The following is a 27460-nucleotide window of genomic DNA, read 5'->3' as shown; positions in this document are numbered from 1 at the left end:
TATTTTCTGGAAGCATGATCGAGGTAAAATTAAACCTGTTATGCATAAACATTTTTTTCATGCATACCGGTTCTTTTTTATTAATTGTACACTGTTACTACATTTGTTGATTTGTAGTGAAAAAACACTAGTAATCTACATTAAATTTGAATGGTTTTACAAACTGATTTTTAAAATAATTTTCTGGAATATTTTTGTCACTGATTGGACACCATATGATATGTCTACAATTTTGCCTAAATGAGGTCATTACACCAAGTGCGCAAGATTACCGGACACTGTGATACTTTGAAATGAGGTGACTCATGTTTGTTTTGAAAGCAAATCGGACAGTTCTTCACTTAATTTATCAGATTTTTTTGTGTCAATAAGCACGTGAGCTTCTTATTTTCATAATTAATGTAGACATTGTGTTGTCAATTTATAAAAGATCATGTTTTTAAACCAACTGACCCTTAACTGCACAAGAGTACCGGACTGCATCGTATGTATATATATCCCAGTGTGACCCAAATTCGACGATGTAACGGTTACATTAAGCAATATTTCGCAAATAATGAAAGAAATAATGAAATGTTTAATAGCACAAAATAATAATTTTAAACTCTGATGTATTACTTTGAAATGATTCCAAGACAATAATCATCCATTTAATCGATACAAATTGTACCTGTGGGAAAGACCATCATGCATGGTATTGTTCAGCAAATTTGACAGTTGTATCTCTAATATATATAGTAAAAGTATTTAGACTAGTTTTTAAAGGTCCATGTTCTCTGGACCGGATCGAGTTTGGGCCGAAGTTGGAGGCTATTTAATGGATAACCTCCCTTGAACTTTAGGAAGTACCAACCACACATTTTTTATTGTGCTGTGGTTTGCAAAGCTCCAAATAATTGAAGACAAGCAAAATAACATGTGGCAGTAGTGATTTTTTTTTAATGATAACTATATATCCAAATTCCTTACGAGTTTTTCAGTTGCGCGTTCATTCAAATGAAAATGGCGGAACAGAGAAAATGGCGGACTTTTATAATAACTTAAAAGCTTGGGCCTAATTTTACACATTGATCTAAATTATAACAACTCCCATCAAAACATTCGTAAATTAAAATGCCACAAATTGCATCGGCAATCATATGTTAACACAGCAAAACAAAAACAGAAAGGTTATAAGTAAATCAGTATACCTTTCGTTACAAAAAAAAACTTTGGAGTCTACAGTGTCGGTTGGCTTCGTCACGCCACTTTGGCGCCCTCTGGCCGCTTTTGGGCAATGACAAACACTACCCAACCTTACAAAAATAGTTCGATGATTCGATATGCAAAATACATGTAAAACAACGTTTTGATTCGACCTTATAATGTTATTTAAATTATTTGAACTCAATAAAACATAAGAACTCTTTTGCATTGTGAGTTTTGAAAGTAAAATATTGAATACATTACTATTCGGTATAGATTCCAACTAGACCGATTGATTGAATGAGCGCGTTACGCATGGTAGAACCGGTTTAAAGAAAGCTATACTGGTACCCGAACTAAATCGATAAGCGTAAATCAATTACACAAAATTTAATCATTTTACTATATTATTTGAGTATTCGTAGGCAAATTGCAATTTAATCTTTATTGTCGAATACGTTTTTTTCTTTCCAAGAATACACAAATGCTACTATGACATTATTTTTGGACTTAAATAATGTAATTAAAAAGGTAAACATTCATTTTTAAAGGATTTTGTTTACAAATTGATGAAATAACACTTTCTACATGTTCCAAGTTCCAACGCTTTGCCACAGACTCAAAAATAAATCAGCACAGTGCATCAACGAGCAAAATAACATTCATCAATGACCGTGTTTAACATCTTTTTTACGACTCGGGTGTAGGCATTGGGCTCCCTTATTTTAGTTATCATGTTTGAGTTGTAATTGTATAATTCTTGTTATTCGTAGGTATTTCTTCAAGAATTAAAAAGGAGCGACAAGTTTTTGACAGAAGATGACTTGAGAGACATTTTACACGAAGACAATGATGCCTATGAAAAGTTGCGAGAGAGTATTGTGGGCTACCCTAGTCATCCTATCTACAAGCAGATTGCCCAGATGTTGCAGATATGGATGAAAACAAAGTATGTTGGTATGATAAGTCATTTTAAGTGGATGTTTGATGTTCGTTTTTTTCCTGGTCTTACTGTGTCAGAGTGTATGCTATAAATGTTCACCCATTCCCTTGGTCTCTTTTATTAATCTGTTTTTGCTATTGAGCAAACTCGAGACAATATCAAAAGGTAATGTACGCTGTGCACAGTGATTTACAGGTGTAACTGAAGTAATTTTGTTAACAATTCTTGGTGTTTGGTCAGATGACACACTGTTTCAGAAGGCTAATGCACAACTTGACAGGAAGAAGCTCTTTGTCCAAATTTGTTTTCACATTTTGGAGCATGTGAGTCTAAAATTGAGCCTTTATAACACCTGACAAACTCATTTTGAGAGTTTCTGCTATGGGCAATGAAATAGAGGTGTCTTTTTATTTTGTTTTCTTTGAGTTTAATTTAATTTAATTTGCTCTTCTTGATTTCTTTTAGAAACTGCCCTATCCTAGACTTGCCCAGTTATGATCTACTAGATGAGCAAAGTTATGTTGAAGCCAGGTAATGTTTTAAGTTAACATGGTTTATTCTTTACCTACCATATGGTGACCGTGTAAACTGTTTTTCCTATGTGCACTGTGTAAAATTTATAGGTTTTGCATAATGTGGATTCAATATGTAGAAATAACATTTCCTAGGGTAAGGTAAGTTAGCATGAACTGAATTTCTGTATGTAAACTCTTAAATTATTAGCTCATCTGAGCACAGCATGCTCATGGTAAGCTTTTATGATCATTTTTTGTTGGTTGTGTGTTGTCAACATTTGCCTTGTGAACACTCAAGAGACCACATTTATTTCCATCTTTATGAAATTTGATAATAATATTCGTCCCAATATTTTGTGTTTTTGAAAACTGGGGCATGTGGGGTCAAAACATACATCCTTAGGTCAATATAAAGAAAATGTTTTAACATTTAGAGACCACATTTATTGCCTTAACTGGGTCAGATCATTTGTCAAAATGAAATAATTTGATTTTTTTTGCCCGATTCCAACGAGGGTAAAAAAATAAATTGTAAAACCATATGAAAACTGTAGAAATTACAGTTGTTACCAACTCATTGTGAAACTTGCTTCGAAAACTAAAAAATTGTGTTGTAATGGTATCTGGGCTTAGTTTGAAAATGCTTGTGGATTGTTCAAACACATGACTTTGCTGTGTAGGGAAAGGTCTCCTTATAAGTCTATTGTGAAATATTGTGAACATGACCAGCAAAGAACAGTTTTGTTTCATGGGGTCTAAGGTGAGCCCCTTAGGGCCTGTTACCCTCTTGTTTCAGTTCTAGCTTATTTGTATACTGTACTGCTTCCGTTTCTTTATTTTTGTTAGAGCTGCAGTTATAAATTCCATCACCCCTCTTCTAGATGGAGTACTTACTAACTTGTTTATTTATTTATTTTTAATGTTGTTAGAAGAATTTACTTACACAATTGCATTATATGGAATAGTTTTTAATAATTAAAAAAACAACAGAAAAAAGATAAAATAAAAATATTACCGGTAAGCCTTCCCTGGGGTTTGCATTGGGATCTCACAAAGCCAAGGCCAATGCGCTTTCACTATACCACACATGCTCTTAGTTTGGGATGATAGTTTACACTCCAAACGCTTTATGATTTTGATTCTTTATTTCTGTTAGAGCTGCAGTTATAAAGTCCATCACCCCTCTTCTAGATGGAGTACTTACTCTGTATACCTTATGGAATGAAGAAGAACTGGTGTTCAGACTCAGGGAAATACTATTGGTAACTATGTAGTTGTGCATGAAAGAACTTTCTATGACTATCCATAAATGCATAGGTGATTTAACATAATGAAGAATATATTGCAGAATGTATTTCACCTAGTGCAACAAAGTTTTAAGGGTGATAACTGTATGTTAATATCTTGCCCATATCAGCTTGTCTGTGTGTCTGTCTGTCTATTGATGCCTGTAAGAATGTGAGTTTGTTTTGTTAAGGGCATACCTTTTCAAGCCATATTGGATATGATACTTCATACATGATGACTGTTTAAGGGATTTGTTTTTATATTTTTTTTTTAATGTTGTAAGAAGAATTTACTTACACAATTGTATTATATGGAATAGTTTTTAATAATTACAAAAACAACAGAAAAAAGATAAAATAAAAAAATTACCGGTAAGCTTTCCCTGGGGTTTGCATTGGGATCTCAAGAAGCCAAGGCCAATGTGCTTTCACTATACCACACATGCTCTTAGTTTGGGATAATAGTTTACACTCCAAACGCTTTATGATTTTGATTGATTACTATTAATAAACGAACATATAATTTTAATAATTTTAAACTTGCTTCATTGATAGCATGTTTATGCCTCTTTCTTTTTCTGTCAGTCAATTATTTAAATCAATATTTTGATTGAAATTGAGTTTTCGTTGGTCAGAAATGAATTTCCAGATAATTGTTTGTAAACATCCAACTCTTAAGTCTGTTTGTCCTTCCGTCTGTCACACTTAGTTTTGGCGCAAAATCTCAGACACTACTGGTCAGCGAGCATTTTCAGACGAAATGTAGGATTTTTCTTGAAATTCTTTCTTAATACTAAGAAATATTGCATGAAAATTCTAGTGATACATCCTGAGTTCGTCATCTTCAAGCAAACATAAACAAAACATGTGTATTCGCATGCGTATGTACGAGGGCTGTAAATATTATCATTAAAGGCAGGTAATTATTACACGGTATAGGAATATTTTTATAATTTAATATAATTTAAGTAATCGTAAACAAATTAGGTTTAAAACATACTTTTCTTAACAAAAACGTTAAAAGGACGTTCCTACATACATTTCATGGTTCTATATGTCAACTTCTGCATGTGTAAATAGAGTTATATGTCTTTAATATCAGTGCAAACAAAGATTTATAAATAATTTTTAAAATTAGACCTTTGGGTAAAATCCTTTTTCAAAGGAGAACATCCAAACGGTGAATTTAAATTGTAGCTTGTTAAATGAGATTTGTGACTTTTTTACTGTCTATTTTTTAAGACAAACGAAAATGTAAAGAACATAGGTCAAGTTCTATTAAGGGATCTCTGCGTTCTATAAATATCCCCTGTGTGGAGGTCACATTACAATGTGACGCAATTTGTAATAAGTTAAATTGTTTAACTATAATAATGGCCTTTAAACAAATTGCTGCTGTCAACTTCAATAAAACAACCGTCTGTAGGACTGAAGGTATGTGACCAAGCAAATTGTATTGAAGCGTTACAATACCCAAGATAAATAGAACATCCTGCAAATACTGCTGTCCGACAAATACTTGCTTACCAGTAATGATCCAAATTTGATTACATGTAATTATGATATGCAGCATTTCCAATGGATGGACATGGTCATTCTTGTTTTTCCGGTCCAGTTTTTATTAGGGAGTTTTGCCCTTTGATTATTAATGTTACACTTTTTGTTTTCACAAATGATCCAAATTGAATAAAACTTGATATGCAGCATGCTTATATGTTAGACATGTGAATTGCTGTCAGTTTGCACCAGTTCAATTATTTTTCAGTGAATTATTGCCCTTTGATTGTTAATTTATCCTTTCTTAATGGATTTTTCGTGTGCAGGCTAGATCTTAGGAACGAATGATCCCAATTAAATAAAACTGTATAAGCGCGATACTTTTATGGCGACATCTTGTCAGGTCATTATGCTGCATTAATTTTTCAGGGAGTTATTGCCCTTGGATTTTTTTTGGCCTTTTATCTCAGAGACTCATGGTCTTAATTTAATGACTCTTCATATGCAGCATCATTTTGGATGGACACTTGTATATTATTGGGTTGTTCTGCTTCAATAATTTTTTAGGGAGTTAGTGCCCTTTCTTAATAGTATGGTGATATTTTCTAAGGAATATTATTTTTCAGTGTCAGACCACAAGAAGTCATGAGCCAAATTTGATGAAACTTTATTTGCAGTATCCCTACAGGGTGGACATGCCCATATTGTGCTGTCAAGTTATTGCTCTTTGTATAATAATTGTTTTCTGTGTTAGATCTCGCAGACTTTTGATCTGAAATTTATTAAACTTCATATGCAGCATACCATATTGGATGGACATTCACATTTTTTCAGGTTGTTCTGCTCCAATATTTTTTGCAGTGAGTTATTTCCATGTTTATTTATTATCAGCAGTGATTTTTACCCCCAAAATTACAGCCTCTTACTGGCTGTTTCCACTTGTAATAAGTAAAAAAAGGCTATTTCCCAATGGCAAAAAGTAACAATTTTCCCCAAAAATCTGACAAAAAATCCCCAACAAATATGCCAAAATTTTCCAATAAACTCAATAATTTGTTTATTGAGTTTATCGTACAGCAATTTAATTTAATTTTATAATATAAATTATAGAAAGCAGTTAAACATGCACTAAATAAATAATTGACATACTGTTTTATATAATCATATTAATAATGTTTAATTTTTTCCAGTTTCATGGTCTATCGCACTTCTCAAAAAGGCACAGGCTGTAAATTATAAAGCAATAAAAATCACGTTAAGGCATGTTCATGCATTTAATGTTTCTGTATCAGATCACAGGCGCTTATAATCAAAATTTGATGAAACTCTAAATGGGCATAACCTTGAATGAATTTTCAGGGAGAAATGGTAATAACATAATGAATAAAATAAAATGAGGCCATTCAATGATGAAGCACATAGTCTGGGAGCATCCATCAGTTTCACCGATATTCTTGTTCAGGAGTGTTAGTTTGATTGTTTGAATATCATGCCCAGTTTTGTTTTGATTCATTGATGTCATTTGTTTAATTGTAATTGTGCAAAACTGTAAAATGAGTCTTTTTAAGAAGATTGCATTTTAAATGACTGGTAACTGAAGCTGCATTAAAAAAGTTATTTTCTCTTTTGATTCTTTCTTTTCTGGCAATTTTCTCAAAAAGTTAAATTTTCAAGCAAAACAAGGGGTTGATGAAAATGTTTGACATCCCTGCAAAGTGTCAATTAGCAAAATCAGTTGAGTAACACAATGTGCGCCATTACCAAATTATTTAAACAAAAAATCAACCTAGTTTTAGAAATAGATCTATTAATTATTAACTTTATTGATTTAATGAGTTATAAAAGCAGAGCTCATTGGCCAATTTAAAATTACGCAATTGGGATGATGTACATGACATTGTTCTTTAACTCCTGAAATTTGGCGAGTAAAAGTACACTCTATGATTTTTGAGTGTACATTTAAAGTTAAAAACATATTAAGGCAGGAACATTTACAAAAATTCTTACATCCAAACGTAAATTTCTCTGTTCACCCAAAATTATCCACCTTATTCAAATTATTATTATTAAAGAGTATTATATAACAGAGAAATGTCTAGTAAGAATTATTTAGCTGACTGGATTTTCATATTGCAGTTACTTGGGAAGAGAGGACTGCTGGATTTACTAGGCATCAGAAAAACAGTCGGAACAAAGGACATATGGCCACCGGCACGATCAAAATTAATGGAAAGTTTTGAAGAAAAACACTCGTATGTTTAAAAAATGTCCCTTTGATTTTAACGTCTTATTTCGCATAAAGTTTTCTTGAATCACTTCCAATTCAAGCTGATTGAAAGTTGGTAAATAGCAAAGAAATGAACAAAACAAGAATTTTATGAATACATTATTTATAATAGTGCTGTTTTTTCTTTTCATGCAGACATAATAATTGTGTGACAGTTGTGTTTTATTTGATTTTACAGATCTATTCTTTTATAAAATAACAAAGGGTATTTATGAAAATATTGTAAACTTTTCAGTGTTTAATCAATATTAAGCAAATTATCTATTTCATTCACACAGATTAAATGAATTAAATATGTTGGTCCTGGCACAAAATCCAATCTCTTGACAACTCTATTTTTTATTTGTGTGTTTTGCACATATTCTCATATTCAAATTCTTGTACTATATAATGGTAAATATTCATTACTTTACTTAAGTTGACTTATGGTTGTTAGTGACATTGGTAATTTTCGCCTTGAAGTATAAACGCAGTATAGATTGTATATGTATTGATACCACCTGCTTCGTGTGTTGATTTTCCTTTTGTCTATCATCATGTTGACCCCTAAATAACTATTTCTATTATGCATACTGGTACTAATACCCAACCCATGGGAAAGATATTGGACCTCAGAAATTTACGATAAAATATGATGAGGTCTGGTATTATTCCTGAATCTTTCGGGCCTTGTGTCGTATATAAAACAATATGTAAAACTATGTTTTGGTTTAAAATGGAAACGAAATTAGAAATATGTAAAAAAAATACGGACTAGTTTATGTTTATTTTACATCGATAGATTGTTTAATATTAAAATAAAAGGGTTGTTTACAACCAGTGAAACTACATGTAGCTGTGACGAAACAAACTTTAATTGCAATTGCCAGTCAAAAATTGCCCCTTGTTTCGTGATGTAGGCGACACACAAGTTTTTGATTTGTTGAATTGAAATATACTGGATTCAATCCTTGTCATTTAAATTTATATTTAGCTGTTTTTTTATTGTATTTAAAATTGTTTAACATTATGAACTTCATAATGATACAAATAAACACTTTAGAAAGTATTATATAGTGTTTGGTTAAATAAGAACAAGGTCCCATAAAAGCTGGTGAGATCTTGTAAATTTAGCCAGTTATCGGACCTCATGTCCGGTAAGATTTGTTTGTCTTTCACATGGGTTTCTAATGCTATGTTGTTTACGTAAATGAATTTAATCCTCACAGGCTAGTGACCACTACATGCTCTCACAACTGATAGGCAGATGTTTCATATACATGCCTGATTGATATTCCATCAACTTATTTACCTACAACAGATGATACTTTCACGTCACTGTTGCGTTGAATGGATTGTGAAATGAACAAAATGTCACAAACAGGTATTAGGATAATAATGCTGGTATCCGTTGACATCCATAATATCAATCACATTTTATATAAGTAAGTCTTTGAATTCAAATGTACTGGAATTCAAGACACATTGAATATGTGATTGTCTATGATCTCAAAATTTAAAAATATGTTATATTCAAAACCTGTGAGTTTAACATTCCCACAGAATGCTTGCCTTTCTAAGAATGTTAAGTGACATAACAAATTTACTGTGTATGTCCTATGCTGCTTCAACCCTTGTATGTGTGTGTTTTCTAGAGAGAAGGCTGAGCTGTCAGTAGGTGCCCGGGCCCTTGCCAAGCATCATCACAGAGACCAGAGCGAGTCCTGGTGGGGAACCTCTGTCGGCTGTAAGTAGTGCTCCTCTTCTCTTGTTTATAGTAACTCCTCTTTAACTACCCTTCTTACTCAAAGACTTTTGATAATCTAAATTTTTGGATACACCTTTTTAAGGCAAAAATAATTATTTATTATGACTCAGACAGTATATTTTACAGTACTATTATACCAGACTTCTGCCCTGTTTTTACTTATCTAGTGACCCTTTGATCATAGGTTTTCAAAACTGGTTAAGGTCATAAAACCTGGCAGATGAAGGGGACAGGGGATATATTTTTTACCAAATTTCGAATTCTGAAAGGCCGCAAACAGTCAAATACATTTCATCAAAACAGAAAGTGACACAAAAAAGCCTTTTTGTGTCAGTGTCATAACATAGGCAACATACATTGAAAATACAACCAAAGACAAGGCTGGCTTCTTCACTTGTGAAACTATGGCCCTTGATCTTTCCCCCACCCACCTCATTTTTGATGAAAAATTGAGAAATTTGACCAAGTTCATGGCATGCACAGTACATTCAAACAGAATGCAATCCTAGTTTTGACTACATTACTCATTAATTTCATCCCTGTGCTGTGTTTATTTACCTAGAAAAGTGTCTCCCTTACATTTAGATTTTTCACAATTTACCTTCAAAGTTACATTCTGTTTCTGCAGCGTGAAATATTGACTTCTGCCAAAAGTGAAAACCTCCTTTTTGAAGATTCAAAATTTTCTTGCTAGAGAGCTGTCGCTAGTTTCAATGTTTTTTTCCAAAAAGATGTAAAGTTGTACTTATTTCAAAGCAGTGAAAAAAAGATTACACAATAAAATTATTGCACATTGATTTTTGTTTTTATTTCAATATAATAGTTGACAATTAAACATAACATACCTATCTCTAAATTGTTGGAAACCTGTATGTGTAAAATATTGTTTGTATCTTAATTTTAGGACACCTGTCAAATTAATGATGTTTAAGTCTGAAAACTTTAGAGTTATTATGGTACTTGTTGGATCTTGCTCTAACTTTCACAGTCGACTGACTTTTATGATAAATGGTCGTAAAGAAAGGAATATTGGCTGTGTTGAGCTTTTGCAGAACTATGGCCCATTGGTTTTTTCACTAAAGAATATATAGTCTAAAAACTAATTTTATTAAATCCTCTTAAAATTGCTGGGTGATGCTTGCTCAAACTTTCATGTTTGAATTACCACAATGTGTATTTGATTGTTAAGAAATGAATTTTGTCTGCCACCAGTTTTGGCAGAATTATGTCTCTTTGTTGTTTTTTCCTCTGTAGAATAGAATATAGAATATATAGTAGATTCGTCTGTGTCACGTGTTGTAATTATATTTTTATGCCCCCAAAGGTGGGCATATAGTGATCGCACTGTCTGTCTGTCTTTCCGTCACATTTTGCATTTAGGTTTCGAAAAAAGCTCATAACTTCTATGTCGCTTCAGATGTAACCTTCATATTTGGTATGCATGTGTATATGGACAAGGCCTTTCCATACGCACACAAATTTTGACTCCTTTGACCTTGACCTTAAACGTAGGGTCCGCGTTTAGGTTTTGAAATCTGCGTTTAGGTTTCGAAAAAGCTTTATTCGGGGGCATATGTCGTCCTATGGTGACAGCTCTTGTTTGACAATAGGTTAATGCCCTCATCCAGATTGATTTTTTTTTTGCATGTTCAACAAAAGCAATTACAATGATATATTCTATAAGAAAATATTATAAATCACCAAAAAATGCAGAAAATCACACACTAAAAATTACAAGGAAAAGTGATAAATTTGTGATAACATGAAACTATATTTATGACATAAAAATATATGAAATTTAATGAGACTCAATATTTTTTTTTACAAGTACAGGGCCAAAACACCCTTTTTGGGGAAGGGGCCTCAGCCTTTTTTTTAAGAGGAAAAATAGCGCGATTTTTTCTTATTTAGGGAAAATAAGAATTTTGTATTTCATTCGGATAATGGAGTTGATACATGAAATAAATTATATTGGTTAGCCACAAAATAAGGAAGGTTAAATAATAGGGGAAAAGAAACAAAATAGGAGACTTTTTACGGCTCTGGTTTTTTCCAGCCTAATAGAAGGCTCGACAAGTGAACAATGTTCACTTTTATACGAAGTTGAGATATTATTTTTGGTGGGGAATATTTAACCAGGTTTTCCGAAGGAAAAAACTGGTTATTAGATTGGCGAATGGGGGCGGGCTGGCGGGCGGGCTGGCTGGCTGGCTGGCGGGCTGGCGGGCGGGCGGAACAAGCTTGTCCGGGCCATAACTATGTCGTTCATTGTCAGATTTTAAAATCATTTGGCACATTTATTCACCATCATTGGACGGTGTGTCGCGCGAAATAATTACGTCGATATCTCCAAGGTCAAGGTCACACTTTGAGTTCAAAGGTCAAAAATGGCCATAAATGAGCTTGTCCTGGCCATAACTATGTCATTCATTGTGAGATTTTAAAATCATTTGGCACATTTGTTCACCATCATGGGACGGTGTGTCGCATGAAAGAATCACGTCAATATCTCCAATGTCAAGGTCGCCACGACTAAAAATAGATTTAAAAAAAAAAAAAAAACTTACAAAGGGGGTTAATTTTGTTTGTTCATTTCAAAAGTTCAGTTCGAGTTTTCTCCCTTTATCAGATTTTTTTTCACAATGAAAACCTGGTTTTGTGACAATTTTGTCCCTTGTTCCAGTTATGTATTGGGGAAATTTTTTGTCAAATTAGGGAAAAAAAAGTGGTTACTTGGGTTGGGGAAGCGGCTGATATTCGGCTTCGTCAAAGAAAGGTTTTTTGGCCCTGAAGAATATCATGCGAACCATGAAATAAACAAAAAAACAGGAAATGTGTTTTCATAAGTTTATGATTGCTTTATCATTTCATTTGTGGTCATATAAATCAAATATTTTCACTGTATCCTACACATGTTTTATTTACCGCTCTTGAAATGACAATTCACAGAAATCAGCAAAAATATATTCAAAATGTTGTAACCATTATCAGGCTTTACAGCTTTATTAAAAACTTACTGTTTTTCTAATTCACTTGCTTTATTGTTCAGTACATCTCTGCATTTCTTAAGAAAACCAGTTATTTGCAAGTTTTTTATAACTCATTAACTGTAAATCACTTATCCAGCATAAAGAAGCTTTTCATCAGCCACATCAAGGGTTTTATGTCACATGCTATAAAGCTATGCAAGGTTTCATGATCTCATTATTAGCTTTTCTGGCAGCATATGGCAACAGATTCTCAAGTTTTCTCTGAGGAGCTTTGATAATATGGGTCTAGAGTGTTAGCTGTATGCATGTAAATTAGTGTTTTTAATGATTCATGGCAAAAGATCCATTGTCATTTGATTTTACTCAATTTACACACAGACAAACACAAAAAGGAAAGCAATCATGGTTCATTATGCAACACATTTTGCAAAGAACCCAATATTTAAACAATTGTTTCTGGAACAATAATTGAGAAGAATTGCTACGATTTTTTGGGTTGATTAATATTGTTTCTCATCCATTGTTCATCAACTTGCTTAGCTGTGATATTGGTAAATATCCTGTAAGGTACAAAACAGAAGCCACCTTGCTGTTCATTGTTCCCACATCTTGCACGTTGGCCACCCAGACTCGGCTGAATGTGTTGGTAAATGAGTGGAACACTTGTTGAGAAAATGTAAAACTTGATTATGATTATTAAGAATCCAAGTACTACATATTTCGCAAGGTTATGTGTTCTCATCCGTAAGGTCCTATTAATGTAGGGTAGTAGCATCTGTCTGTTTGTTTCACTGCACATGCTGTTTTAAAATGTGTCTTGTATACCAGCCTCAAAATTGCATTTTGTCACAGGCTAAATAAAACCCAGAAGGATACCAGTACGAAAATGCAACGCTAAACAATTTTAATGCAGTAATAGACTGTGTTTTACACACACACACACAGTAATGAACAATCTTCCATGGTTTTTAGATCCACAAAAAAATTCTTAATTTATCCTCTTTCTAGTGCTGTAAGCCATAATGCATAGTTCATAAACTAAATATGTTATTATTCATTAATATCAAATTCATAATTAACAAATTAATTATTTTAAGTTGTAATTTGCCTTCATGTCCATTTATATATTGACCTTATATTTGTTACAATTTTTTTTAATAGCTTCCTTTTGACCATGCCTCAGGCGATGAAAGATATAGCACGGCTGTAACCTGTCATTGCAGTACATTTTCTTCATTCAAATTTCTTGAAAGTATTGAAACGCTATAGATCTACATACATTGTACATGCCTGATCAACAAATGTGCATGTTCTTCTCTCTAAATAACCTTTTTTCAAATTAATTTTTAGTCATTAATTTGTGACGCACAAATAAAAGTAAAAATGGGAAATTTTCCTGATTTCAAATAAATTAATCATGACTTATAAAAGCGCAACTATGGTTTATGTTTAAACTTAGCGTGAAAATAGTATTGCTAATTAACAATAGGCTGTTAAAACGATCAGCACCATTTCAGGTTACCATTTATAGTAACAGAATTATATTGTAACACATATTATGAGATAAAAGTAGCATATGATTCTATGTTGATTTATATTCATTTATTTGCACTAGTTAAAAACTTGTGAGAAAAAAATGACAAATAAAATTATAAAAAAAACGTATGAAAGAAGTTTTTCATTATCATTACTTTACTACTCAATTACAATAGCTCACTGTTCTATTCATCCATGTGATGAAGTAACTATGTGCTATTTATAACTTGAAAATGAGCTCACTGTTCTATTCATCCATGTGATGAAGTAACTATGTGCTATATAACTTGAAAATGTTAACCATTATTAGTCAACTCAGTGCTGAGAGGTCAATCATTGTAGTACGTAATGTAATAGTCACAGAAACATGGATGTCATAAGATTTATATATATTTCATACTACCGTATTGAGTTAAATGTTGACACAAGAAATAATAAAAATAGTATAATGATAATCGTCACTGAGACCAGAGTGAGTCATGACTATGATAATGTTACAAGTTCATGGGCAAGAAAAAGTGGGCCACAAAATGTATATATATATATATATATGCATTTTAAGCCAGCTTAAAAGAACTATCTGTTTTAGTACGTAAAAATGCAAGGGTATTTTATTGTCTGTTTGGGTGATTTTTTATGACATTTTACCTGAACCATGTTCACAAACTTCTCATGATACTATAAAGTATATGTATTGTATTTAAATTTAGCAGGTCTTTGGGAAAACCAGCCTTAATGCATATGCTTAAATTGTTGTCCCAGATAAACCTGAGCTTAGCACAGACTTTCTTTCAATGAAAAATTGCACTGCACATTCTAATCTGGGACAACATTTTATGTACATGCATTCAGTCAGGTTTTCCCTGAGCAGACTAATTTAAGTATTATCACAATTTCATGCAGTCTCGAGTTATTGTTGTTTTACAGGAAAACGATCGAAGCTTTGTGACTTCTAGCCCAAAATCAAACTTTTGTACAGCTTGGTAGTCATGCTTTGAAGGATAACCAAGAATTTTTAATGTGTTTGCTTTAAATATAAGACAAATATTTTTGTTGTTATTACCAAATGGTAATATATGCTTTTAGCCGAGAAACAGAAGAATGAGCATGCCCTCACAGTGGTCAACAAAATACTGGACAATGCAACTTGGATTAATATTCATTGGCTACCAGTAAGTTGCTAGAGTAAATAAAATGTGTTATTCCTTGAAATGGTAGGGTGCTTGAGTCCATTTGTCTTGAGTAATTTTCCTCTTTAATCTTTACATGCATGAGAGGATTTCAATATAATCTTTGTTTATTATTCCCAATGACCAGACAATACTTTGCATTTAACTGTGTTGTTCCTTGGGGAAAGGTCAAGGTAACAATTCAAGGTCAAATTCGGATTATTAATCCTATGATGAACGTAGGAATTGATGCGTTTAATGCTTATTTCCCGAGGTGAAAGGTCAAGGTCATAATTGCACAGTGAAGGTCATGAATTTACCTCAGCGATGAAACTACCATTGTAAATGTACTGCCCCCTCGCAAGCACATTGTTCGTACGAAGAAGAACTATACAAGACTTGGTCTTTCGTTCTTATCCATTTTCAGGACATGTAAATCAATTGTAACTATGTATGCATACTTTGTATATAATATGATTGTTTTTGAAATAAAATATGTTTAAACAAAGCATATTGTTCAGGGCAATATGTCCCATCCTGTGATATGCCTTGTATTCATAGGCAAACAGCTTAGACCAGAACTTTTTATTACATCCGAGGTTGATTTTTACATGGATAATTCTTGCACAATATTAATACAGTAAAGTTTTTAATTAATTTGTTTCATTTTAAACAATTAAAAACAAAACGTCACTGCATCTGCAGAAGAGAATTTATTAGCAGCACAAGGATAATTGTCAGTTGTCATACATTTACATGGAATTTCAGCACGGTTTTGCATTATGTAGTCTTGACTTCTGACATTTAATCTTTCTGCCTGTTATAATCTTGAAAAAAAATCATCTTCAGCAAGACATATTTGTCATTGAGGCTCGTGTCGCGGAAGGCTATGGTGCGAGGTGGAGGGCAGATGGTTCACAGTTTCGAGGGTTTCTGGAACCTCAAATGGCAGACGGACATGAAGTGGGCTGGAAACATTGACCTACCTGCATACAGCTAACACTTCAAACTAACATTGACAACATTCCTTAGAGAACCTTAACCCTTTCCCACTCAGAAACAAAGTGAAAATGGCTATGTGAGTAACTCGCAGTCTGTTCAGGTTTTACGCTGTTTGCTGCTCATCAGTATCTAAGGGTTGGAAATTAAGCCTTAAAACTTGAATCTATTAAGAAAGGTCTTCGATTAAATTTAACTTTCTCAGGAACTACAAATGTGTCAAAATACATATCTAAGTGGGAAAGGGTTAAGAAACTGTTTTAAATCCACATACAATCTCTTACTGTTCCATTTATTGATATATTTACATTACAATGTTTTTAAGAATACTTGTTGTATTTATTATTAATTATATATTGTATTATACCGGTAAATTTATAATTTTGCTATTTTTTATACATGTTTGTATCAATTTAATATGCAATATCTGTAAGAAAAATTTGTGATAGATTATATAACATTATGTATTGTTTAGTAATTAATTATCTTTGCTTGGAAAGTGATCAATTAAATAACAATCCTTTATATATGTATATACAAAAAAGGGAATACATTTATATGTATTAATATTTATTTGGCACAAGTTTCCACTTCAGTGCTGTATTCTCCAATCTTAAACATGACAGTTCTTTCTTAGAAAACATAAATTTTGTTCCCTGCACACAGGTAGAGAAAAGAATACTGGTACCATAACAAGTGTCATGAATGTCTTCTTGTAAATCATGATGATTTTTTTTAGAGAGTATAACATAGCAAATTTCAATTATTTAGCATAATGTAACCTTCAACACAAGGTAAAGTATAGAGGTGTATTGATTCTTATAAAATTCCTTAGTGTGATAATAAGTTTTGCAAGAGCTATAGTTTTAGTATGTATACATATCAATTGTAACAATGCATTTACATAATGTTGCATACTTTGAACCTGGACCTTTATGATCAACAATCTTTATTTGATAGTTAATATAAAACAATAATCATGTGTTCAATACATTTTTTTCTGTACCAATATGTTCATCTGTATGATACATCTGTTCATATGAACAAACCCAAAACAACACTTAAAACACTCCTGGTATTGGTGACCGTGATACAACCATTCACCACAAAAATAAATTAATCCAATCTGTTTAATGGTTAACTTATGTCAATTTAATTAGAACTACCATTTGCTATTTACTGCATGATTATTTGATATTTCCAGTATGACTGATATACATGTACAGCCAAGATGTGATGTGACTAATTATTAAAATTGTTATGTGTTCATATTTTCATAATAGTAAACAACTGCAGGGCTCAACATTAACAGTCGTCCTATTGCCCCTGACAAGTAAAAGTTGGGTCCGGGCAAGTTATTTTATAATAAGTTGTCCTCCCGGGCAAGTGCAAAAAGAACAAAGAGCATTTATTTAGACTTTAATTGCTGTAATAATTTTGTTAAATGTACAAAAATAAAAAAGGTTTTGTGGTGTATCATTTTGATCTTTATTAAAAAATATGAGGTTGACAGTTAATGTGATATTTCATGTTTGGGCAAGTGGCTTTACGTTCTAAGGGCAAGTAGATTTTCTAAGTACTTGCCCGGCAGGGCAAGTTGGTTTTTAGGTTAATGTTGAGCCCTGAACTGATAAGATAATATAGCTAATAATATGATATCTGTCTTGACAGTGTTTACACACAAAACGTTTGTGATTATAAAATAATGGAAATCATATTCAAATAGCAAAGTACATGTTTTTGTAATATGCTAGTAAATATTAAAGGGACTGTCAATCACGAATGACGAAAAAAGAAAAGTTCTAAAATATTGTATTTTTTAACAATTATTAGTTTATATTGATAAACATTTCACGACTGGTATATTACATTACTTGAAAAAAAGTTCATAGTTTCAGTATATTTGGTAATAAAATTTCGTGCTGTGAAATCGAAAGTACATCGCGAAAATAGGTCACATAACGATATACACACTATAAATAACGCAAGTAGATTGATCATTTTTATATATAAAATATATACAATCCACAATATGCATTCCTGGGTTTACCACGTGGCGGTGATGATCAATCTACTGGCGTTATTTATAGTTAATTTGTAGTTACCTGTTAGACATACCCAGTAAAATTTATTACCGAATACACTGAAAATATGAAAACTTAACAACCGTTTTTCAAGTAATGTAATATACCAGTCGTGATATTTTAATCAATATAAATTAATCATGGTAAAAAATAAGTTATTTTTACAACTTTAATTTTCTTCGTCATCGTGGTTGACAGTCCCTTTAAGACTTAAAAGATACACTTATATTAACCTAATTAAATTCTCAGATCTGTAAATAAAAAATGATAAAACATTTAAGTGCCTTTACAGCTGAAGACAAATGTTAGCATGGGTAGGTTTCTATACTTTGATAACTTTTTGTTTACATTTCAGAAAAAACACCATTTTTTTTATCAATTTGATAAACACTAGAAACTGTAAAGTTTATGTGAAATAAAGTACTGTTCTGTTCTGATGTGCCTAATGGACAAGTGTTTCAAATGAATGACTGGTTTTTAATGATATCCATGTTATAGTTTATTTGTCTTGTTCTTTACTGTGTTATGTTTTATTGTATTATTTCTACATAATTTAAAATATGTTCACACAAACTAGTATTTGAAATACATTATTTACGTACATGTAAACATGTTATACATATCTTTAAGTTTAATAAACCACCTTTTTTCACAATTGACATCTTGGTTTCTCAGTTCTTATGCTGCTATGAGCTTAACACCTGCTTATATATTAAAATTTGACAAATAGACATGTTTGGCATTATGGAAGGGTTCTTTACCTGGTATAGTAAAGCATTAATGGCACTATAAAAATATTAAATTAAAGTGGTACTTATATTTTTTAACATTATAAATTAAAGCTTAACAGTTTCAAATATATTAGTGTCCATCCAAAAAGTAAGAATAGTAGAAGTAGTAGTGTATGCTGACATAATGTTGGAAAATTGAAAGGGACTTCAAACTTCAATTTGGCTTGAAGGAAATTCTATTAAAAAATGGTCATAGATTATAAAAAAGCCTTAGGTTTGCTCGAGTACTGGTAGTCCTGGGTTAGAGCGCCAGGGAAGGCAGTTTTCCCATATTTTTCCTTGTTATAAACATTATTTAAAACTATTCATAATATTTAAGTTTTGTAAATAAATTCATTTTAAGGCATTGGTAAAAATACAAAAATCTGTTAACAATTCCCTTTAATATAAAAAGTTCCTTAACAGCAAGAATGCTGAAAGAATAGATTTAGAATAGATTTAGTTCAACAAGAATCTTTCATAATTAGCTTTTAGATTACAAAGTTTACAAACACAGCAACTCTGCATTAAGCAATCAGTGGTGTTCTGCCACTTCTTCTTCAATAGCAGACTGCTGAGCTTTCAGTTCTTCCATTCGAAGTCCTAGAGTAGAAATCACATCATGCTTTTGTTGATCTGACAATTTCATCAGTAGCTTTTGGTATTCCTCAAGAGTAGTCTTCACTGCTTCTTGGGCATCTTTTAAATCTTCAGAAAAATAAACTGTTCCTTTGTTTTCTCTCTGAAAAAAAAGAGTATGGAATACAAAGGCATTAGATAATATAATCGCCAAAATGCAATAATGAGCCAATTTTTGTTTATACACAAAAGGATGGTAATAAATGAGATGTTGGACTTGAATTTTGAGACAAGTCTCATTAACCAAGAATCATTTATCAAGTGAAAACCAGAAAGTTTGAATTATCGTAAATTTTCATTTTTTCAGATAAGAACATGATATATAAACCTAGACATGGTTTTGTTTGTTCGTTGTTCCATTTGAAGGCTTACCCTCCTGATAGGAGGCTTTGTGTTTACACAGTTTTAAAGAAGTATTAGTGTAGGACTAAAATGTTAAGAAGAAAAACTGAAAGTGCATTGTTGATCAGCTTTATCAAACCATTTAAGCCTGTGCACAGAGACACGATTGCTAGATGGATAAAGACAGTAATGATTCGGGCTGGTGTTAGTGATACGTTTACACCACATAGTTCACGAAGTGCAGTTGTATCAAAGGCAAATCTCCGTGGAGTTCCAATCAAGGAAATTTTAAGTTAAGCTGGTTGGTCAAATCAGAGTACATTTGCAAAGTTCAACAATAAAATAGATGATCAAGGAAGACACATTTGACAAAACTGTCTTGAAGTGTTAAGGTATGTTTTTTTGCCATTATTTGCTTTAAAATCTCATTTAATACCGTAGCAATTCTAATAAGCGAAATAGAATTTAAAAATTAAACGAGACTTACCTTGTTTAAGTCGTTGTTTGATTGTAATTCTATGAGGATATAGAATTATGGAGGGATTAAATGCCCCCCCCCCTCCCGACAGAGTTTAATCTTCGATTCAGTTTGCAAGAAAGTAGAAATACTGGCAAAAAAGAGCTTTAAAGACTGATTGCGCATGCGCACACATCTCATTTAATCCCTCCATAATTCTATATCCTCATACCAAGGTTAGTCTCGTTTAATTTTTAAATTTTACAAAAAAAACAAAAGTGTATAACAAAAGCAAAAGTTAACTGATAACATGCATTTAATTCCATTTGTCACATTTACATCATCTATTAATATGTTCATCTACAGGCCACAATTATTTCTTCTAAAATCTTGTTTTAACCTAAGATTTAAAGCATACACAAATCGGCTGATGATTGTGTTTATTATAAAATTAATTTCAATCAGACAAATTGAAATGACGAATTACCTGAATACTCACAGAGTGAGATAGTTTTCCACAATCAATTAAAATCAAGAGTCTATTAAGTTGTACATGCATCCAAAATGTAATTGTTACTGCTAAGTTTATCACAGGAGTTCAAAATTATGGTAATGATTCTGTGATGTAAGGATGAAGAAGCTGGAATAAAAGTGTTCCAGATTTATGCATACCATCAATATAAGCTTATGCTAAGGTATCTTAACGTGTTATAAAAGAACTAACCTTAAACAAACAAGAAAATGGTAATCTTCAAGTTCACATCAATGAATTTATGAATAATGATTTTTACATTTAATATTAAATTTGTCACTTTAATGAAAAACATGATCCAACATAACATTAAAAGACTAGCATGTCTATCCGTTGTATCGGCCCTCTTAATGAATACATACTAATTATGGAAGTGAATACATACAAAAACACGCATGTGTTGTATGTCGATCTATAGTTTAATGTGTATTCTTGGAAATAAAAACGAAAACTGTTTTTTAATCAACATTGTTTTGACAAAATACTGGCTGTACTCAGCTCCCTGTTTCATGTACAATTGTCTCATAGTATGTATCCACCCTTCTGATTGGTTTTTCCTTAGATTTGGTACTATGCGCATGTGCTTGTTTTAAAAAAGTAACTTCATGGAAAAAAAGAAACTCTTGCTCACGTTGTTCTTAAAATATTTTTACATTTTATTAAAAAATAAGCGGCATATAAACCATTTGATAAAGATTCTATTAATCCATATACAAACTAACATAATTGTGTGTTACGTAATTAAAAATCATCGCATCACCTTGGAATAAACATTACCTACTTTCCAACGAAAACCAGAAATCATGAGAATGCTTGTCGTAATAGTCATGGATAACCATCAAATAAATTGAATTTTTTGTTTAACTTTCCAGCACTTCTTGAAGTTTTTTTTTAAAGGCTAGATACTAAGAAGAGGACCGATACGAGAGTAAAGAATACAGAGTAAAGGCAGTACCCGGACAATCGCTCCCACACGTACTTTTGACAATCCGGACAGTCACTCCTACATTATTTTGACATTACAGACAGTCGCTCCTACATTATTTTGACACCTGGGCCATTGTTTCCTACAATAAGATGCCCCTTTAATTAGCCGACAATCAAATTTAACACCTAACAGTAAGCCGATTCAACATGAGCCGATCAATGTGATTTTAATTAATTAATTGACTAATTAACAAAAAAGGTTACAGTTTGTCGACTCTTTAAATGTAATTTAGCAAACTGCGAAAACACACTGTATATATAGTAATGTTCCACACCTTCAAAGTCACTTCCAACATGGACTTCAAACGTGGTAAGCCTATGTAGGAGCGATTAACCGGGTTGTCAAAAAACGTAGAAGCGACTGTCCGGGTTGTCAAAATTATGTAGGAGCTACTGTCCGCCTTGTCAAAATAAGCGTAAGAGCGATTGTCCATGGGAGCGATTGTCCAGGATTCAGTATAGGCATTTGATGAATAAAGCCTTAAACAAAGATATCGCAAATGTAGTATCTCAGGTAAGTCTCACATTCGTAATATAGTCAGTAAGTATACATTTTAAATAACATATAGTGTTCATTACAGCGTCAGCTAAAAGCTCCCGGGCATCTGCAAATTTGTCCTTTAAATTGTCCATCATTTTCTTCATATCGACATCGCTGAGTTTATTGCATTGAACCAGAAGTCGCTGACAATATATTTTTCGGCATGAAAATGTGTAGCTTGGATATGGGAACGATATTTCATTGATTGATACCGTAAGCAGTTTGCTACATTTGACGTTATTCAGTGTTTTGATAATGTAAACAATTTTTCTCATGGGCGCAGCCATGTTTTGTGTTAACAGAGGTAATTTTTAGTCGTTACATTAGCAAATCAGGCAAAGTAAGGTTACAATACAGTTACCAACCTTTTTTTCGACACAGCTGTAGTAAGCCAGCTTTTCACCTTACCTGGCCTTTGTAAGTGTCCAATAAAATTTCCCGCGGCTAGGTACGAATGAATACACTTCATTTATTCCATTGGCTGATTTGAGTATACCACCAGAACATTGGAAACATATCCGCGTCTTTGTAACACTGTTTTACTGCTTGAAACAATTTTATCTCTAATGAAAAGGCTTAATAGATAGAACAGTTTTACACTCAATTCTCGACATCAATACAGTTTGTGCGTGCACCTTTTATTTTCAGAGAATTACCAGCGCAAAAGCGTTTAGGCTATGCCCTCATATTTCTCCATATTCCTGTCAACATGTTAAAGAGCAGTGGAAGCAAGGCCTCACTTTTATAATGCATTGCATTTCAACCCGCGAGGTATCGGGTCAATTCGCGGCCAGTGTGTGAATGTCAGAGTTTATATCATCACCGGAGTTCGCGGCCAGTAAAATAATCGTAACATAATAAAGACGCTATCCGTGAACTAGGTGACCTGGAATTTTCTTTACACCAGAAATATGTGAAATGAATTTATTCAGCAATATAATTATAGTATGTCAAAAAATAGATTCTTAATGTGTTTTCAACAATACAATGATAACTATTATTTTTGATTAATTTATCAATAATTATTCCACCACATTGACTAATGTATTAAGCATGAGCGCGATGATTTTCGATACTGTTAATAATCAAATCAAATAGCAATGCCCGACAAACCACTAAAACAGGTTTGTTCGCCTATAAAAACGGATACTTCGCGTGTGGCCGGTTGACTCACATGTTTTACTTTCACTTCCATTCTTCTTTTGGTTTTCTGTTTTGTATCTATAGGTTTATGACCAGCAATATGTAATAATGTAAAATAAGCCGCAAAAACTCCGCGTAACATGTAGTTGCGTGTGATGCAGCTAAGAACTGCACAGAAAAAGACCTTCGCTATCCTTGATTTCATTTATTAAACTATCAACGTCGTATATCTTTTTTTAAGATATTTCTTGTTAACTATTGTAAAATAACTTTTATCTTCGTTCACCCATCATGGAGGGATGCCTAAATTAAAAAAAAATAAATATAAAATAAATTATAGAATCAAAATTATGAAATAAATTAATTACCCATTGGAAGACAAAGTTTACGCATCCCTTGACATGTCAAATTCAATAAAATGGGTATGGTTGTGGTATTTACCTGGGTTTATGGTCGAGTGGTTTGGTATGTAAAAGTGCAGTGAATTAAGCTCTGCACTCTATAATAAGATTAGCTAAATATATGTACTTTTTCATACCCATATGCAAAGACCTATAGATAACAGGTCTTTGATATTATAAACTACAGAAAATAAAAATGAAATGCTTAAGTTAGGGAAGTTAATTTCAGAAGCACTCAAGAATCGCAATTGCTATACCAATAATAATGTATAATTCATTCAATGTATTTGTTTTATAGTTTAAAATGCATATTGAATACAATATGACATCATGTGATATGTTATATTTGAACATGTATTGTATATGATGATACAGATGTTGCATTCATATTAATTATATGTATTATCCGGTACTGTTTCGATACCTGATTTTGTGAGTGTGATTCGAATGTATAATGTGTGCTCCTTCGAAAGTATAATTATTGTTATATTTAAAAAGTAAAATTATTTATATATTTTAATGATTATAGACTATATACATGCTTTGTTTAGATTCAGTTCCTGAAACATGCGATACCTGCTTATAAACTAAACTGTTCGAGAGTCTGTTTAGGTAAGGAGAAAACAATAAGGAGAAACCCTGTTTGGAGGTTTATGCTTGTATTTAAAGCATTTTCTATAAGCGTAAGTCATGTGTGAGACTGAAAGAAAGGCGAGCATTTTCGCAAATGGACTAGGTTTCCTGTATGATATGTGAACGCAGCAAACATGTGCGACATGAACGTTAATCTTTCGTTTGTTCAGCAAATGTTAATTGTCATTCAAGACGACGCTGAAGACACATTCTATGGGGTTCCTCCGCTTCGACACTGCATTACGCGAGGACCCGATATTAGCTCCACTAACCTCGCATAGTTAAGTTTAGACACCAGTTGTTCAGTGAAATTGTACATTTTTATTTATAGATGTTCATTTTTTCCTGAATACATTTTTTTTAATTCTGGTGTGGTTTTGTACTGTATATAAACTTGGAGTACACAGAGGAAGCTCCACTAGCCTGGTTGTGCGAAATTCATTACTGAAATGTATATAAGTCCGGAGATCCCACCCCTTCAAACGTTTAATACATGTCTTGTCAATCATACTAAACAAAAAAGTTGTTCTGATATCCTCTGTTTATTTAACACATTCAATGACATCTCATATTCCTTTGCACTTGTTATGTACCTTGCTTCGAAAACCCGTATCTCTTGTATCACCCCTTGTTGGCAGTGCATTTGCCTAGATAAGTAAAAAAACAAACCAACAATTATTGATGAAATGGTTATTAACACAAACTCGTATTGATGATAACGATGTAATAAATTGCAGTGATACAACCAGACATAATTTTTCGTTTTTTAACCTTAATTTAAACTAATTCAAGATTTTTACGAGGGTTATATAATTATTTAACATAGAGCAGAAATAAACTTTTGTAAACACTTAAATGAATATAAATACTTTTCAGTTTGTCACAAATTTGGTAAATCAAAATGTAAGAAGTGTTATGTTGGTAAGCATGTTAATCTCACATTTAAGGGAGCGATATGGCTTGTTAATAACCACCGACCGACCGTCCACCCGAAATTGTGATTTATACGTACGTTCGCCGCCCGCCGTTATCCGTAATCTATGTCACAACCATAACAAGTAAAATATATACATACATATGCAGTTTATTCTGAAACGCTTACCCTGCGGCCCTAAAGGAACGGTAGGGGGGATTGTAGTTTCTCTACAATATAGGCCTTTAGAACATGGACATGCGTTGTAGTACCGACCTGTTTCTTGTGCCAGTGGTGTCACATAGCAGGCTGAAAAACGACCATTCATATAAAATACGCATGAAGATTTACACATATTACAAATGTGAAAAATCGCAAAGCACTATTTTTCAAGAAATTACTTATATGTTATTATTACTTAAAATAAGACAAATCAATCAATCAATCAATCAATCAATCAATCAATCAATCAACCAATCAATCAATCAATCAATCAATCAATCAATCAATCAATCAATCAATCAATCAATCAATCAATCAATCAATCAATCAATCAATCAATCAATCAATCAATCAATCAATCAATCAATCAATCAATCAATCAATCAAACACACAAGCAATCAATCAATTCAACGATCAATCAATTAATATGTAATAGTAAGTAAATCTTACTGGCGCCCCGCCGTCCCAGAGGCTCACATTTCCCCTTCACGATTTGTTTTAGTTCCGGGGACAGATAGCCCGCATCCCTCCTGCCTCTCAGTTGGTCGAAGCTAACACAGCATTCGTTGGCCTTGCAATGTTCCGACGTGATGCAATATCCGGTCAGAGCTCCACTTCCTGGCACCAGGATCGCCTTAGGAAGTTAAAACACAGACAATATCACATTACTGATGAATGCAACGACATTTTAACTTTAATAATATTAATGAATAATATTAAACAAAACTGTCTGTTTATTCATATAAAAGGCACTATGCTGATGTTAAACTAGTAAATGCACTTAAACAAATATCCATGTATCTTAAGATAAAACCATCTTCAAATACAAACTTAAGTTTAATAGAAAAAATGCGACATCAACACGTGTAGACGTCAATTAATTTAATCGCTAATAAACAATTACGTCAACATTCCTCAGAAACCGAGACCAAACAATAATGTATGGTTGATGTCGAAGAAATCAATTAAGCTCACTGATGCACCGGAAAAGAGAACTACCACGATCAACAGTGTTGTAACAATCATTTCAGTTTTATGTTAAGAATGAGCTTAGCGGTAACTTATTTCTTCTTTATATACACCCATAGTGCATTCACATCCTGTTAAATGTTATGATTTATTACTTGTTTGTTCGTACTTTGACGTACGAAGCTGATGAATCATTAATTGAACTTAAAGGAGCCGTCCAACAGATTTTTGCATGTATTGAAGCGTGTCATTAAATGCTTTATATTGATAAATTTAAACATTTGAATTAAAAATCTCCAGTAAAAAAAACAACAGAATACAATTTAAAGGGGCCGTCCAACTGATTTTGGCATGTATTGAAGCTTGTCATTAAATGCTTTATATTGATAAATTTTAACATTTGAACTACCAATCTCCAGTAAAAAAACAAACAAGAATACAATTTAAAAAAAGGAAAAAAATGATTCTCAACAGGGCTCGAACCACTGACCCCTGGAGTCCTGGAGTAAAAATTCTCCCGCCTAGACCACTCGATCATCCATTATGGCAAGCGGTTCGACGCATAATCCCAAGAAACTAGGTTTGTCATGAGAACCTAGGTTCTCAGAATGAGAACTCATAGTTCTCATGAGAACTATGGTTCCCAAATGAAATCTTGGGTTCTCACGAAAA

General features: G+C 32.6%; 4 protein-coding genes across 13 annotated transcripts in view; 1 reads left to right on the top strand and 3 right to left on the bottom strand.

Moving 5' to 3' along the window:
- The window catches only part of LOC127868972 (zinc finger protein 420-like), a 52022-nt gene extending 50556 nt beyond the window's left edge, over positions 1 to 1466 (bottom strand). For 4 of the 9 annotated variants that reach the window (XR_008044341.1, XR_008044342.1, XM_052411190.1 and 1 more), the window contains exon 1: positions 1191 to 1465. The gene's annotated coding sequence lies outside the window, so the exon portion shown is untranslated. Of the gene's footprint in view, positions 1 to 1190 lie in introns of all 9 variants that reach the window. The other 5 variants (XM_052411191.1, XM_052411193.1, XM_052411192.1 and 2 more) reach the window with 5 other exon arrangements.
- On the top strand, positions 1454 to 18897 carry LOC127868976 (uncharacterized). Of its 2 annotated transcripts, none has more exons than XM_052411202.1 (8): positions 1454 to 1503; positions 1959 to 2134; positions 2594 to 2659; positions 3800 to 3905; positions 7563 to 7678; positions 9348 to 9439; positions 15073 to 15158; positions 16005 to 18897. In XM_052411202.1, the coding sequence occupies exons 1-8, from the start codon at positions 1486 to 1488 to the stop codon at positions 16134 to 16136; spliced, it is 792 nt and encodes a 263-aa protein (XP_052267162.1). In that variant the 5' UTR covers positions 1454 to 1485; the 3' UTR covers positions 16137 to 18897. The 2 variants fall into 2 exon arrangements, with proteins under 2 accessions (XP_052267162.1, XP_052267160.1); XM_052411200.1 differs by lacking the exon at positions 1454 to 1503 and adding an exon at positions 1528 to 1716.
- Positions 18898 to 19393: 496 nt separating this feature from the next.
- Positions 19394 to 22828, bottom strand: LOC127868979 (uncharacterized). The gene is made up of 2 exons (XM_052411206.1): positions 22545 to 22828; positions 19394 to 19750 (listed from the first exon to the last, which is right to left on the bottom strand). The coding sequence occupies exons 1-2, from the start codon at positions 22791 to 22793 to the stop codon at positions 19544 to 19546; spliced, it is 456 nt and encodes a 151-aa protein (XP_052267166.1). The 5' UTR covers positions 22794 to 22828; the 3' UTR covers positions 19394 to 19543.
- A 2382-nt stretch (positions 22829 to 25210) lies between these two features.
- On the bottom strand, positions 25211 to 26947 carry LOC127868980 (astakine-like). The gene is made up of 4 exons (XM_052411207.1): positions 26795 to 26947; positions 26270 to 26453; positions 25786 to 25905; positions 25211 to 25330 (listed from the first exon to the last, which is right to left on the bottom strand). Exons 1-4 carry the CDS (start codon positions 26843 to 26845, stop codon positions 25305 to 25307), a joined length of 381 nt encoding a protein of 126 aa, XP_052267167.1. The 5' UTR covers positions 26846 to 26947; the 3' UTR covers positions 25211 to 25304.
- Between the last annotated feature and the right edge of the window lie 513 nt (positions 26948 to 27460).

The sequence above is a fragment of the Dreissena polymorpha genome, chromosome 2 (genome assembly GCF_020536995.1).
Source record: "Dreissena polymorpha isolate Duluth1 chromosome 2, UMN_Dpol_1.0, whole genome shotgun sequence".
In the NCBI taxonomy this organism is placed as follows: Eukaryota; Metazoa; Mollusca; class Bivalvia; order Myida; family Dreissenidae; genus Dreissena; species Dreissena polymorpha.
The sequence above is the reverse complement of the archived record's forward strand: the minus strand, read 5'-3'. Positions and strand labels throughout refer to the sequence as shown.